General features: G+C 40.6%; 1 protein-coding gene across 1 annotated transcript in view; it reads right to left on the bottom strand.

Annotated features, from left to right (window-relative positions):
• Positions 1-13,136, bottom strand: part of Runx1t1 (RUNX1 partner transcriptional co-repressor 1) — a 123,132-nt gene extending 109,996 nt beyond the window's left edge. The window contains exon 1 of the mRNA XM_059255652.1: positions 12,973-13,136. Coding sequence (XP_059111635.1) covers positions 12,973-13,060 — 88 coding nt within the window. The 5' untranslated portion in view covers positions 13,061-13,136. The remainder of the gene's footprint in view (positions 1-12,972) is intronic.
• Positions 13,137-14,056: the final 920 nt, after the last annotated feature.

The raw sequence follows: 14,056 nt of genomic DNA, 5'->3' as shown, positions 1-14,056 counted from the left end.
AATAATTCATTCACCACCCCCCACTTCCCAGCTCAAAGTTAACCCGTATCTTGCCAAAAGATGGCAATGTTGACCTGGCCCCTACAACTCACACTGCAAGGCTTCCTTCCTCTTCTAATTTTAACAGGCATTACTGGGAAGTACGGTTCCAAACAAACAAGGGCACAGACCACAAAGCTCTTTTATTGATCTGGAAAGCCTGAACAACCTAAAAACATCTTGTAAGACTGTGTGCTGTGCTAGCTCACCGTCCGGCACAAAGTATCAGGAGTATTCTTTCATCAGCTTCTTGGTAGCATGTGTAAAACAGAACACTCTTTTAGAAGCACAATCCAACCATTTTTAGTTTACTGGAGTGCTTCGGATCTCCTGGGATCCCAATGTTGAAATGCTCCAAACATTTTCAGCTCACTCTCCTCAACTTATCATAGGGATCCACAGGAGACAAAAACAAAATCTGCATAGAAAAAGCCCTTTCAAAAGCTGAGCAATCATGCCCTCCTGATTTCCGATTTTTTCTTTTTCTTTTTCTGCACACCCTTAAATGTTTATCCTGACCATGAATAACACATATCCAGCCTGGTTCAATGGACTCTTCTCTATTAAGCTTTAATGGACACCATGATATATAAAACTAGGAGCCTTTGTTACAGGGCTTTATCTAAAGCTGCCTATTTTCTTCTCAGCAGTCTCTTTAGTCCTTTGTAAAACATCCTTGCCTCGTAGGAAAAACACAAGCCTGCCTGCCTTGCATGCCTGTTTCTAAACACACAAAAATGCGGAAGAAAAATATCATTCTCCTCTAAACTCTTCTTTACAATTTAACACTCGCAACTCTTCCCGGCCTGTGTTGTTTGATTGTTTGTTTTAACAACGGGGCTTGTGTGGTGGTCGATCCCTCAGGCTCTACCTTCCCAATGCACATCCAATCCACTAGACACACAGAATTCTACTAAACAATTCTGCTCAGGACTGACCAACCAGCCAGCTCAGTGACCATGAAGACAGGATCGGCCCCTTTAACTCCTGCTGTTCCGGCAGTGATCAACACATCCTTCGTTTATTTGACATTCTCTAAAGCTTTTGTCAAGTTGATTTCACCCCCTCCTTGCTGCCTTCAAGAAATTCTAAAAGACCCCATCTGCAAACAGGCAGTGATTCTACCCTTTGCCCAAGAGTATTCCAAAACACAAGCACACAACACACACTGCACAAACAAAAAATATATCATCTTTGAGAAACAGCATCGATCAATAAGAATTTCTACAGCTCCTGAACACTGTACCCTAGAAGGGCTGCTTCAGCCAGTGAACCCCTCAAAAATCCATCACTGTCAGAGCCAACTTGTAAAAAGACTACAATTCATAATGATTACTCTGTTCTGTCACTAATAGTATACTACACTCTATTTATGAGGCCAATCTTTTTGTTCATCTTAGTTAGATGTCACTTGTAATGAGGTTCTGTGTAATGGATTTCAGTTCGGTTAAGCACCAAGCTCAAGCTTTCTTGTGACAGAAAGTGTTATAGCATGCATGAGTGTGATCATCAATTAAGTGCTGGCATAAAGGCCTTTATGGAACCCAGAGTCCTGAATCTGAAGATTTTCAGTTTTTAAAAGAGTATTTTTTAAAAGCCACTCAAAGCTACACACCACTTTTTTTTTTTTAATACTATACCTATGTTAGAAAGAAAACATTTTCACAGTGGGACGCCCAACCTTTCATCAATATGCACAGTGAATCACTTCTAAAATAAAAAATCATATGACAAACTACAATATACTTCAAGAAAACTGGATGATATCTGGTTTTAAAACTAGGTCTTAATATCGGTACACTCCAAGTCCCTAAACCACAGCTCAGAAAATTGAACTTCCATATGCTGTGTGATTATGTATCTTTTCTATGTGTAAAAAGGCTTTTTAAGCTGTTATCTGACTACAGTAATTGCCACTTTAAATTGATCCACGTCAACAAAACCTGGATCCCTGGAGATTCTCACCTAGAAGTCTGATTGCAGAAAGGGTCTGGCTGAACGTGCATCTGAGACGAGTTCAGCGTTTTCTCAAGGAGCCTGTCCCCTTCTTTAACCCAGAAACAGGCAGAGCTGCAGCTCCATTTGGCATCTCTCCCTGAACTGGGAAACCTGGATATGTATAGATACAGTTACTTAGACAGAAATAACTTCCCCTTTAATAAAAAGAGTACGAGGAGCCAAGATCTCTAACATCCAAATTGTGTAATAAAAATAGACAATCAATAGCATGATAAATGCATTTACATAGGTGAATGGTGAAAAGCAAAAAGAAGAATCAGAGTATATACTGGGAAAGTTTTCTCCAGTGCAAAACGCTGTCCTGCATCACCATCAACATATAGTTTATAAAATTAAAATATATTCAAAACAACGAAGAATACATTAATGATCAATTAAGCACTTTCTCAGAAAAGTCGTGGCCAATAATACATAACTTTCAATTTAGTAGAAAGACTTCTTTAAAAGCAGTTTTAAAATGAGAGTTGTCTAAATCATCACTTTCAAAATCAGCAAATTTAGCCAGTAATGAAATGCTGGACGCATTAAAGAAAAAAATACGTGAGTAGGTTTGTGACGGTGACTTCGTATACTCCCTGTCTGGATGTCACAGTGCTGTGCCACTTCCAGAGTAGAGCAGCACGATAGTACACTTTCCCTTTGTTCAGATCCGACTCAGCCACAGACAACAGCGGTCCAGTGGCATCATCTGCAGCACAGGAGAGACCTCCACCCTGGTGAAGAGAGGATTTGAGCAGGAGCTTTTCCAGGGCCGCCTCAGCTTCCCTCCCTGCCTCTTGCAGACTGTTGGGATACACTGTGCCTGCACACAGTGGGTATTAAGTGAGTTAATTCAAAGGATCTGGAACCTCATTGATCCTAATTGAAAGCAATACACCCAACCAAATACTTTCCTACCCCATCTGCTCTGGCCTGCCACCAGCTATTCAATACAAGAGAATTAATAGTTTCAGATATTCTAACCGGGCCAATAAAGGCACTCATTTAAGCAGGGCTGCATTAACAACGTGAAAAAACAAGGGCAAAATGGGTTCAAATGGAGCATTTTACTTCTAGTTGGCTTTAACAAAGCTGAATAAGGTTTATTCTGACTTTTTATGTGCAAGACTTGATAAACTGAATGAGAAGGCACTCAATGATCAGCCAACGAGCATTGATGAATGGTCATTAAGACCCCCCTGCTCTCAGGGAGACCCTTCCACAAAGTGGCACACCAGCTTGAAAGGGCGGATTCACAAATGTCCAGATTTCTCCGCTTGCTTGTTCCACTTTCTATTTCAGACCACTGGCCACCAAATGAGGCTGACATATTGGAAAATAATGTTTTATGGGCGAGTGGTAAAAAATAAAATGGAGGCATTAGCTCTGCTTTCAAATTCAAATCTTCTAGTTTTGTCAGACCCCAAAGGTTTTGATTTTCCACCCAGCTGGAAGCTATTAGTGTTTTCTAAAGGCATCCCACTGACAGGGCAAACCTACCTAATGTGTGAGCTGTTGGGTGGAGGGAGATGGACCTCTCTGGATGATTTCCTAACTTCTCATCACTTTGACAGTCGATTAAATAGATACAACACCCAGTAAAAATGTACATTAATTTGTTTCTGCCACTGGAAGACATTTGAAACTGTATTAAATAAAGGCCATAATAGACTGTCTCCTGACAAAGATAAATCCAATTATATTTTGTCTGCAAGAAAAACAAATGGCGTATGTTTTAGGCTATAACATAAGATACAGCCAACCACCAAGAAATGAGTGGGATAGAAAATAAGTCATAAAGTTCACTGAGTGTTCCATCACAGTGAGAGGTGAGCTGTCATCTTTTCTATAACTGCCTGCTGTAAAGAGATAGACACAGTCAGACAATTCCTAGTATTTTCTTTGAGGGGAATGATTGGCAAGCATTTGCACTTCCTCAACTGTCAGCTGGCATCCAGAAAGTGAACCACAAGAACTTTGCTTAATTGACAAAAGAGCAGTGTTGTGACTGCCACCTTAAGAATCTGAAGGGTGTATAAACATCATGGGGTCAAAGGTTCTTTAGGGCTGTCCTAGAGGGCCTAAGTGCTAAGCAGTAAGATGCAATGGACTAAAAGGAAACATGCTGGAGAGAGGAAGCTTGTCTTAATAGGTGATTATACAGACATTACAGAGGCAGAAAGGGCTGTTTTGCTTGCATCAATTGCAACTAGATAGACAAGGCCCCCTCCGTCCTGGGGAGAACAAGCCATGTGGTCCTTTGCAAACTCCTATGCTACCAGGCCAGTGGGAGGCAGGGAACCAGATGGTAACAACACAACCTCTCCACTTCACCTTCGTCTTAACACTCAACCCAGTTTGACTTTTGTATCTCTATTAGCTTATGTAGGTTAACAATGGGCTCTAAAACTAACGTGAAACTTCTAGCCTTAAACATAACTTCAGCCAATAATGTCTTCCTAATAAGCCAGTCTCTGTGACATTTCCCCCCTCTTAACCATGTTTATAAAACAAAGTAGCACTTACAATCACTTTGACATGTTTTGTTTGCTTGGTTTTGTTTTGGGGATTTTTGGGGGGTGGGGTTCGAGACAAGGTTTCTCTGTGTAGCCCTGGCTGACCTGGGACTCACTCTGTAGACCAGGCTGGCCTCAAACTCAGAGATCGGCCTGCCTCTGCCTCCCGAGTGTTGGGATCAAAGGTGCACTACCACCGCCTCCACCACCACTGGCATTTTGACAGTTTTTAAAGCAATATATTTGATTTTAGGGCTCTGGTCAATATGCATTATCCAGCTGGGCATGGTGATGCCAACCCTCAATAACAATACTTTGGAGACAGAGGCAGGTGGATCTCTGGATGTTTAAGACCAGCCTGGTCTGCATAGCAAGTTCCAGGCCAGTCAGAGCAACATAGTAAGACCCTATCTCTAAAAAGAAAGATAATTGCAAATACACGCACGTGTGCACACACACACACTCTACATATGAAAGAAAATGTTTGATATTGTATACATAAATATGTAGATTTATGTGTATTTGTGCAAAATTAAGTCTTAAAGGTATTACTTGCTAGAAGCAAATAGAACCTGTTATTTGTAATTATTATTATTCATTTATAGTAGTGACAGTGTCTTTATAGTATTACAATATATTACATACTTTGGTAATAGACAACTTTTGAATTTCAAATCTAATATTTAAGAAAACCTAAACTCTGGAAACTGCTTTAACATTCACATTGGTTGAACATTATTTTATGTAAATGAAACTTAAACCCACTAATGTTCTTAAAAGCAGATCTCTCCATAGGAAAAGTGGTTTAAATTCTTTTTTCTTTTTAGATTTTTAAATAAAAACACTTCGGTTTTAACCCATAGAGTAGATTGCTAGCCCTGTTGATTCTCTTTTCAAATAAAATCATGATGTTCCGATTCAAAAAAGATCTTTAAAAGATCTATTTGCATTCAAATCTGCAGATAAGATACCATTTCCATCTCCATCCCGTTTCCTAACCACAAATCTACTGGGATAAAATGGAAGGTACCTAACTGTCCGCCCCATCCCTGTCACGAGGCCTCTAGCACTCTGTGGAAAACCTTTGTCTCAATGCCCCCACCTCCCCATCTTGACTAATGGCTAGTTAGTTTTGTTAAAACGCAAGGGTGATGGCGTATGCTCCAGTGAACTTTCCCTCCTCTCAGCACCAGAGACAAAAACCCGCAGCTCTGCTGTGCGCAGGCAGCCATCTGGACAGCTTTCCCTCAAAGCCCAGCCCACACCACACTGCAGGCAAAATCCGAGGGCTCCAGAGCTCTGTGGGGCTATTCATGACATACCAATTTCACATTTTCTGCTTGTAGGCTTGCAACAATAAATGCTAATGAGGACTATGAATGACAATTTTAAAGACAATAAAAAGGTCTCCAAATCCCTTGCATATGGAGACACTGTTTTCAAAACTTCACCTTCTGTTGCAGCGCTGTGAGAATCTAAAGGATTTAAAAAAAAAAAATAACCTAAGGAAAACAATAAGATGATCAAAGCACAACTGAATCCCCAAGATTTCCAGAGAAAGCAATCTGTGTAGGGCTCACAACAACAGGCCTCACCAACCCCATGAATTCATAAGGCACCTGATCTCGATTACCCTTGTATCTTAGACAGGACTCTCAATGAAACACTGACACACCATCCCTTCTGAGCCTGAGAAGTATTTATCTAAAAATAATTATAATCAGCATGATACCCATCATTATTCTTTGGCCTAATAGTAAATATTCCACATATTTTTAAATAAATAAAAAATGCCAACTGGATCTCTTCTGGTGACATCTATCCTTAAAGCCAACACAACAGTAGAGGCTTAGAGGAGTGCCACAAGTTCGAAGCCTGCCTGATCTGCACAGCAAGTTCCAGGTCAGCTGTGGCTTTGGAGTACAAGGCTATATCCAAACAAAACACAGATATAATGATTTAGAAATATCATAATGCTGCCACGACTCTGTGTAGTGAGATTTTACGTGATGATTTTTTTTCAAAATTTTCTAAAATGAGGATATATTACACATTGAACCAAATATATTTCTATATAATATATATTGCTTTCAATGCAATAAAAGAACAGAACAAAAAGCATAAACACAGGAATATTTTAATTATCAACAAAGAGATTCTTCTTGCTATGGTTAGAGGAACTGCCTAGGGGCTAATTCTTTTCATTAACACAGACTTAAAACACTTTCAACAAAATCCACCAGGTGGAGCAAAAACACAGCAATATGAAGAACCCAGATTTTTTTTTTTTTCTCGTCATATTTTTTCCTAAGTACTTTCTATCTCTAGCAAACTCCCACTTCTTTTTCTCTATATTGCAAATTCTTAAAATCTATGCACACACATTAATTTGTTGCATTTGTATATAGCGTCAGACTTACTAAAGCAAACAAAAACTCTTAGCTTTGAGTTTTATTACCAAATTCCACTCCAAAATGAGTTTTATCTGCCCAAATAATTCCCAGCATAGCATATCTGCTATAGTATCAAGGTGAATTTTAAAATTAATGTGTTTTAATGACCCCAGAGGCTTTCGTCACTCATACTCCTCCCCACCACGAGACCAGGCAGAATATCATCCATTGCTGTATGGTCCTAAATATAGGAAATACAGGAGAGTGCTTCTAATCTTCGAACCTCAGCTCAGTCCACTTAGAAACTTCAACTTAATGAAATTATGCTTAATTGTCTCATTAACATTTTCAGAAAAGAACTGCTTTTTCTGTGAAAATGTCCCTTTTCCTTTCCCGTTGGTAGGCTAACACAAGGTCCAGGTCACTAACACAATTGTTCACCTGCTCTTGGCCAGCGTGATTCCGACCCACTCTCTTCTCTTCCCTATCACTTTTTCTGCCTCTTTTACTCCAGGGGGACAGAGCAAACTCACCTGAAAACCACAACTCTGGCCATTTGTCCTTCAGTCAAGTCCTCCCCTGCTAAACCCAACGCTGTCCCCAGGACTTCTATCACCTTCATTCTAGAAAGCCGTGACTGAGAAAATACTAGAAAAGGTGGGAGGTCGGGAGGCAGGGTGGGATGCAATGAAGAGTCTGTGGAGAATGAGTTAGGAATGTTGACGACAGTGGCTAAAAAGATATTTTAATGTTTTCTCCCTCTTCCCCCACCCCATGCGTACTGATGTTGAAAAGAGAAATACACTGTAGGAAATGCAGCAGGTTGCTACATAAATAAACAGGAACAAGGCTGCCCACAGGGGACTCCAGGCAGTTACTTAATGCCTGTTGGGTAACAGACCACCTGGCCAGGTCTGTCACCAGGTACACCAGGCTAATCCGGCCATTTAATGATTATACACTTTCTCCTGGTTCAGTATACAAATACTCAAACCCAAGCATTATACCCACAAATATAATAGGAATTAAAAGTTTCAAAAATAGTTCCCGTCAAATACTCCCCTACAAAACCCAATCGCTTTATCATTTGGAGGGAAGGAGCGCACAGAACCTATTGGCAAGAGCTGAGCTGTGTGTGTGCAGTGTTCAAAAGAAGAAACTGCTCTTTTTACATGCCCACAACTCTTATTTATACTTATGTAGGCAAACGTGTGCTTCTAAAGAGTAAACATCCTTCAGCCTGTATGACAGAATCCTAATGAAGTCGTTGGAAAAACCAAATGACTGCACATGGAGTCACACTTTCCTCTGATTTTGAAGGAAAAAGTACAACCACCCTTGCTCCCCACCCACAGGGAGGACACTTCTTCAGTCCACACTATAGATAAAGGAGCTGCCAGACTTCCTCTGGGGAAGGTACCATCTTGTTATATCCGGGAGATCTCTCAAAGGGCCTCATCTCCAGGCACTTCTTAGAATATTTTCCCTGTGCGACCCCTCAAAGTTAGACATATTGCTAACCAATATTATTTCTCACCCGCTCCAGCTTCGTCAAAGGCTGTGTGCCCCTTCCCACTGTAAATGTCAACAACTACATTCCAATTCCAAGAAAAAAGAGAAAGACCCAATGTCAAAAATTCTATTATCTTTTGTTTAAAAACAGGATATTCTATTTCCATATATGATTAAATATGTCATCTGAGACCTGTTAGTTCCACACTAAATTATTATGAGTCTGACCACACAATGGCAACACACAGGATGCTATCACACAGATTTGAAAAGTAAGACCTCACTCTTCTGTTGGTTAACATGCTGGAGTGAAGGGTTTGTGCCACAGCAAGGCCAGAAGCAGGCAACGAAAGAGCCACGTCTTTAAATCCTGCACAGAAAGGAAAGGCAAGTCTACCTGTCAGTACAGACCAGAGGGAATGAGCAGGGGATGCAGCATTGGCAGGAATCTCAGATTCACAGCCAAACCCTCTTACACACAATGCCTCCTGGAAGAAAGGAACCCAGGCGTGAACCAGCCTGACGCTGGCGGACAGACAGGGCTGGCCTTGCAGGATGTCAGAGCGCCAGGAGGCTGCAAGAGATACTGGCGTTTCACACACTCCCAGGCTGACTGTTTTGCTCTTCAGGTAATTAAACAAGGAAGCTGGGCTGCTGGGTAAGAGCCTGACCCTGAAGCCTTGGCTCCATGGTTCTGCATATCAACTTCCGCAAGAACTGCCTGAAGCATCAATAGAACAGTCTCCTTCCACTCGCCAGCATTTCCTTTCTCCACCTCTTCCAAAATCTGACCCAGAAACAATCCCTGCTGCCTACAAAAACATCCAGGCCTGGATCTGGACTTATCGGTAAGAACGGTCTCTGTGCCACTCCCAGACATTACCCTGCACATTTGAAAAAGCAATTACCCAAATCACAGAACTCTAGAAGAGATTCACAGCTAATAAACTCAGCTCATATAGCCTTGTCTTCATCAAAAGGATTTAAAGAAAAAGCATTACTACACTGTTTTAATGTGTGCTGAATTAAAAGGTAAATCTTCAGATTCAGTAAATGCTCCCCAAAATGGTTTCTGATAACCTAGTTCACAACTTAAATATTTCTGGTAATAGTACCTCATACAATTGTTTCAGGTTTTGATAATTGTCATTAATACCAGAATTAACACCTATAATCTGTTTGATTTCACTAAGAATCTTATTTAAACAAAATTCTTAAGTATGTTCCATGTATACTACAACATTGAGGGTCATGAAGGTGAAAAAAAATCTCTACTAAAAGATAAGAAAGTCACACTTTATGTTTGTGTGCATATCAAGCAATGATGGAGCATCATATACACAATATAGTCTCTCTTCATTTCAAAATCCACAGAGCAAAATATTGGCTGCAAGAGACAGAGACCAAAAGAGGGAAGAACACAAAAGCACGCCTGCTTGTCTGTGTGCAACACAAAGAACATTAAATGAAAACAACTGGCATGCTGCCAAATTCCTATAGAGGCACAGAGATTCAAATAAATTGATTTCACGCATCACACTGACCTGGGATCAGTGTGCAATGCTACAATACGCTCAAAGCTCCACGTGGGGCAGAGCCCATTAATGCTATCATACCTTCAAACATGACAGAAAAAAGAAAAAAAAAAAAAAACCAACCTAAAATAAAATAAATACAGGCTCTGCTTAAAAAAGCAATTTTACTTAAGAATGAACTTTCCTGTTTTGCTACTAATGCTCAAAGGTGTGTAAGGCATTGTTGATAAGGCATTCTCTTTGCTAATATTAATATGGCTCTAGAATCTAGTAATACATAAAAATTGGTACTACCTCAATATCCCATTCCAAATGCAGGAATATTAAACACACAGCACTCTGCATGCATTTCCTGTCACTCTTCCCTTTCATGATCCTGGAAGCCAAGAGATTTTTATTTTTAATATACCAAATACGATAATAGACCCATGTCAGAAGTGTCCTTAATAGTTTGTAAGAGCAAGTTTCTCAGGCAAGATACCACTCCCATTGGCTCCAAAGCCATGTAACCCTCACAAGGACATTTACTAGGAAAGAACAGCTCCACATACATTCTAGAGAAGCATGCACTGGGTCTGTGCATGCTAGGGATGCTGCAGGACTCCAGAGCTGGGCCTAGGGGTGTGGTTCAGTGGTCCACTGTGAGTTTATCATGCCTATGGCCCTGAAGTTCACTCCAAGCACCAAAAGAAACCATAAAACAAAACAGAAAAACCACCAGAAGTGAAACACAGCAGCATTTTAGTGTCACCAGCTTCCACTGGAGCTGGCAGTGTGCCCCTGGGCTCTGTTTCCCTGCCTCAAAGTCCCCCACACAAGCCAGACTCTGGCGCCTCCTCAGGCTGTTCTCACTCACAGCGCCAGCTTTTCAGCTGGTAATTCTTTGCTTTGTCTGCTTCCAAATTACAACTCCAGGAACCCAATGGATTCCAGGTGCTTGCAAATGCAAAGTGTGTGCGGGTGGGTTTTTGTTCTTCTTGGCTTCTTGGGTGAACTCAACTCTCAAGCTCGTATTTCTATACAGCTATTGCTATCACGAAGTGGAGTGCATTTTAACACAACATGAAAAACAAAGGAAACCTGATAATTTTAAAGCATGTCATCATGTCTGTTAATACCCATGACTTTTAAGATTCACACACACACAGAGCCAAAGAAAGCTACAAGGGGAGGAAATTCTACATGGAATCTGGGCTGTATGATGCTGGGGGCTCAGGATTTGCATATTACAACAAACAGACATACTAAGGTGTGTGCAGGAGCAGACCCCTATACTGTTGTTCCTCTCAATAGGCTTTTCCACCCTGAAACAATTCAGTGTGGTCATCCCACAGATGTATTCCATGTGACCAGAAGAGAATGCAATTGATTGCTGTGGGATTGGGTGAATAGAGATGATAATTTTACATATTTACAGTATGTACTCAAGTTTTAAAATCCAATATCTTTTCCAACATTTAAGTACCACTTTAGATATTTTTGTCATATAATCTGAACCCCTATAGAGATAACAAGGCAAAACGCTGAGTTCTGTTCTGACTTTGTTCAGATGCTAAAACACAGAAAACCATTCTAAATCAGGAATGGGTGTCCTCATTGCTTTGTTTCCTGTGAGTTACAGTATGGACACCTTTCTTTTTCTCTGTGCAAGACTGTGGAAGTCTAGTCAACCAAGATTAGAACTGTCAAAATTAATGTTTAATAACAGGAGTCCATAGTTATGAAAGAAGGTAGAAGCAAATATGGGAAATCTCATCTAGCGAACACAACTGCTTTCCTTGACTTCTCCTTTGGAGTGGTGTCTCTCACTAGTCACAAAGAAAGACAAAACTAAATGAAGCAGGGACCAAAGAAAAAGAAATACAGACTCAGAACTCTGCCCGGAAGGCTAAACAATTCCACCAGGAATTATTTCATTTTCTGTGCTCTTAAATAGACATTCATTTACCGACATTTTCCTGAGCACTTCAAGCCAGTCAATGAGATCCTTGTGTGGTACACACCTGTAATCCCACCACAGGGGGATCAAGTGGTCAAAGTCACTCTTGGCTAGGCTGTCTCAAACAAACCACAACAAAAAAAAATAACAAGCCAGCAAGTGTTTTGAGGAATTAAGGACTGCATGGAGCTGAGACTGTGGGACAGGGGCCAGCAGGGATGTTTCCAAAACAATGGCCAGAGAAGCTGAGTATTCTGCTATTCCCTTTTGCATGAAGTCAGGCAGTTACATGAGTGCCAACCAGCATCACACAACACTTGTGTTGACTTTCTGCTTCATCTTAGCACAGCTGTTTCTTATGAGTGGAGCCTCTGACCAAGTCCATTGCCAGCATAACCTGGAGCAGAGCTTGCTACAGGGTCATTAACACCCCGCCCGTGGCTCAGGGCAGACATTCAGAAGCCTCTAGCCAAGTGCCAATATACACATAGTCTATACTTGGTGTTTTCCTACATTAAACATCACTTTTTAAAAATGTGTCTATAAGATATGAATTCTGCTCATGAAGTGATGATCACCTCAAAGTTTTTTTTTTATCAAAATCCATCAGAAGAAATCATAATCTGAAAATGACTTGCTTGCCTGTTTAGTCAACAAGCTGAGAAAACACCATCCCTCATTGCGATGAACACAAAAGCATGGCATAGTTTTTATTCTTCTACTCCAAGTGTTGCTCAGTTTCTAACAGATGTGCTATGACACATGACAAGAAACTGAAAAAAAATTGATAATTGATCATTTGATATCGTTAGACCCAAAACGATTAAGCAGAACTCCCTTGGGCACATTGATCCCCACCCAAACCCACACTCAGAGACTCCACACACAAGTGGTTAAAATGTACATACAACTCTATCAACAGGTGCTAGAATAAGATAGAGAAAAACTTCACAGTGATAACTCATTGGGAGAAAACAATAGAGTGATTTTCTGACACACAAAGTAAACGGCAAAAATCAAAATACGTATCTGGTCCTTACCTTGACAATATTCAAAGTTGCCCTTTTTCCGGCAGTCACCTATCACTACACTCAGCGCTCTCCAAGTGTTTCTTTTGACAGATATCATTCTCCACCAAGCGCTCTGCTAATTTCCTCTGCTGTTCTGACTGGGACACAGATAAGCTCACCAGCCCACAGATCAATTTTTTCTATTGACAACAACAAAGGGGAAAAAAAATGCACACATCACAACCAGGCTAAAGCATTCCTCCCATCTATTTACATGATAAACCAGGCCAGCTTTGTGTTTGTTTAAGAAACAGATACAAGTTCTTCTGTGTTGTGGCAGAATTCCAAACACTTCCCATTTCCTCAGTTCCTGGAAGAGGTGTTCTAGGAAACTCTGAACCTGTCAGTCATCTGACTCAAAGGTACACCTTCTGAACTCCAGAGTTTGTTTTTTTTTTTTTTTGTTTTTTTTTTTTTTTTGGTTTTTCGAGACAGGGTTTCTCTGTGTAGCTTTGCGCCTTTTCCTGGAACTCACTTGGTAGCCCAGGCTGGCCTCGAACTCACAGAGATCCGCCTGGCTCTGCCTCCCAAGTGCTGGGATTAAAGGCGTGCGCCACCACCGCCCGGCCAGAGTTTTTTTAAGTTGGTTTTAAAACATACATCCACCAATACCTTAAGAAGGAATATTACACTTTACCCATTTCAAAAGTAAATAAATAACTGGTGAGACATAGTTTCTTTAGAACACTCTTTGGACATTATAAGGTTTTGGTTTTTTTTTTAAGTTATGCTCTTTCAAAACAAAGTACCCACACTGTCTCCTTCATCTGAAACTGTCATTATTAGCTACAACAGTTGAAAACAATTGATGATCATGAAGAATAATCTGGATGTAATTGGCTACTTTAAGAAATCTTAAAGCTAGATACGGTGTGTGAAACCTAAAATTTGAGCACACAGGAAACTGAGACAGGAGAATTGCCAGGAGTTTGCATTATGAATTCCAGGCCAGCATTAAAAAGAAAAGAGAGAAAGAGTCTGCCTCCAAAAAGAAAGAAAAAGGAAGAAAGAAAGAGAGGAAGGAAGAAAGAAAGGAAGGAAGAGAGGGAAGGAG

The sequence above is a fragment of the Peromyscus eremicus genome, chromosome 2 (genome assembly GCF_949786415.1).
Source record: "Peromyscus eremicus chromosome 2, PerEre_H2_v1, whole genome shotgun sequence".
Classification (NCBI taxonomy): Eukaryota; Metazoa; Chordata; class Mammalia; order Rodentia; family Cricetidae; genus Peromyscus; species Peromyscus eremicus.
This window is presented reverse-complemented; position numbering and strand designations above follow the sequence as displayed.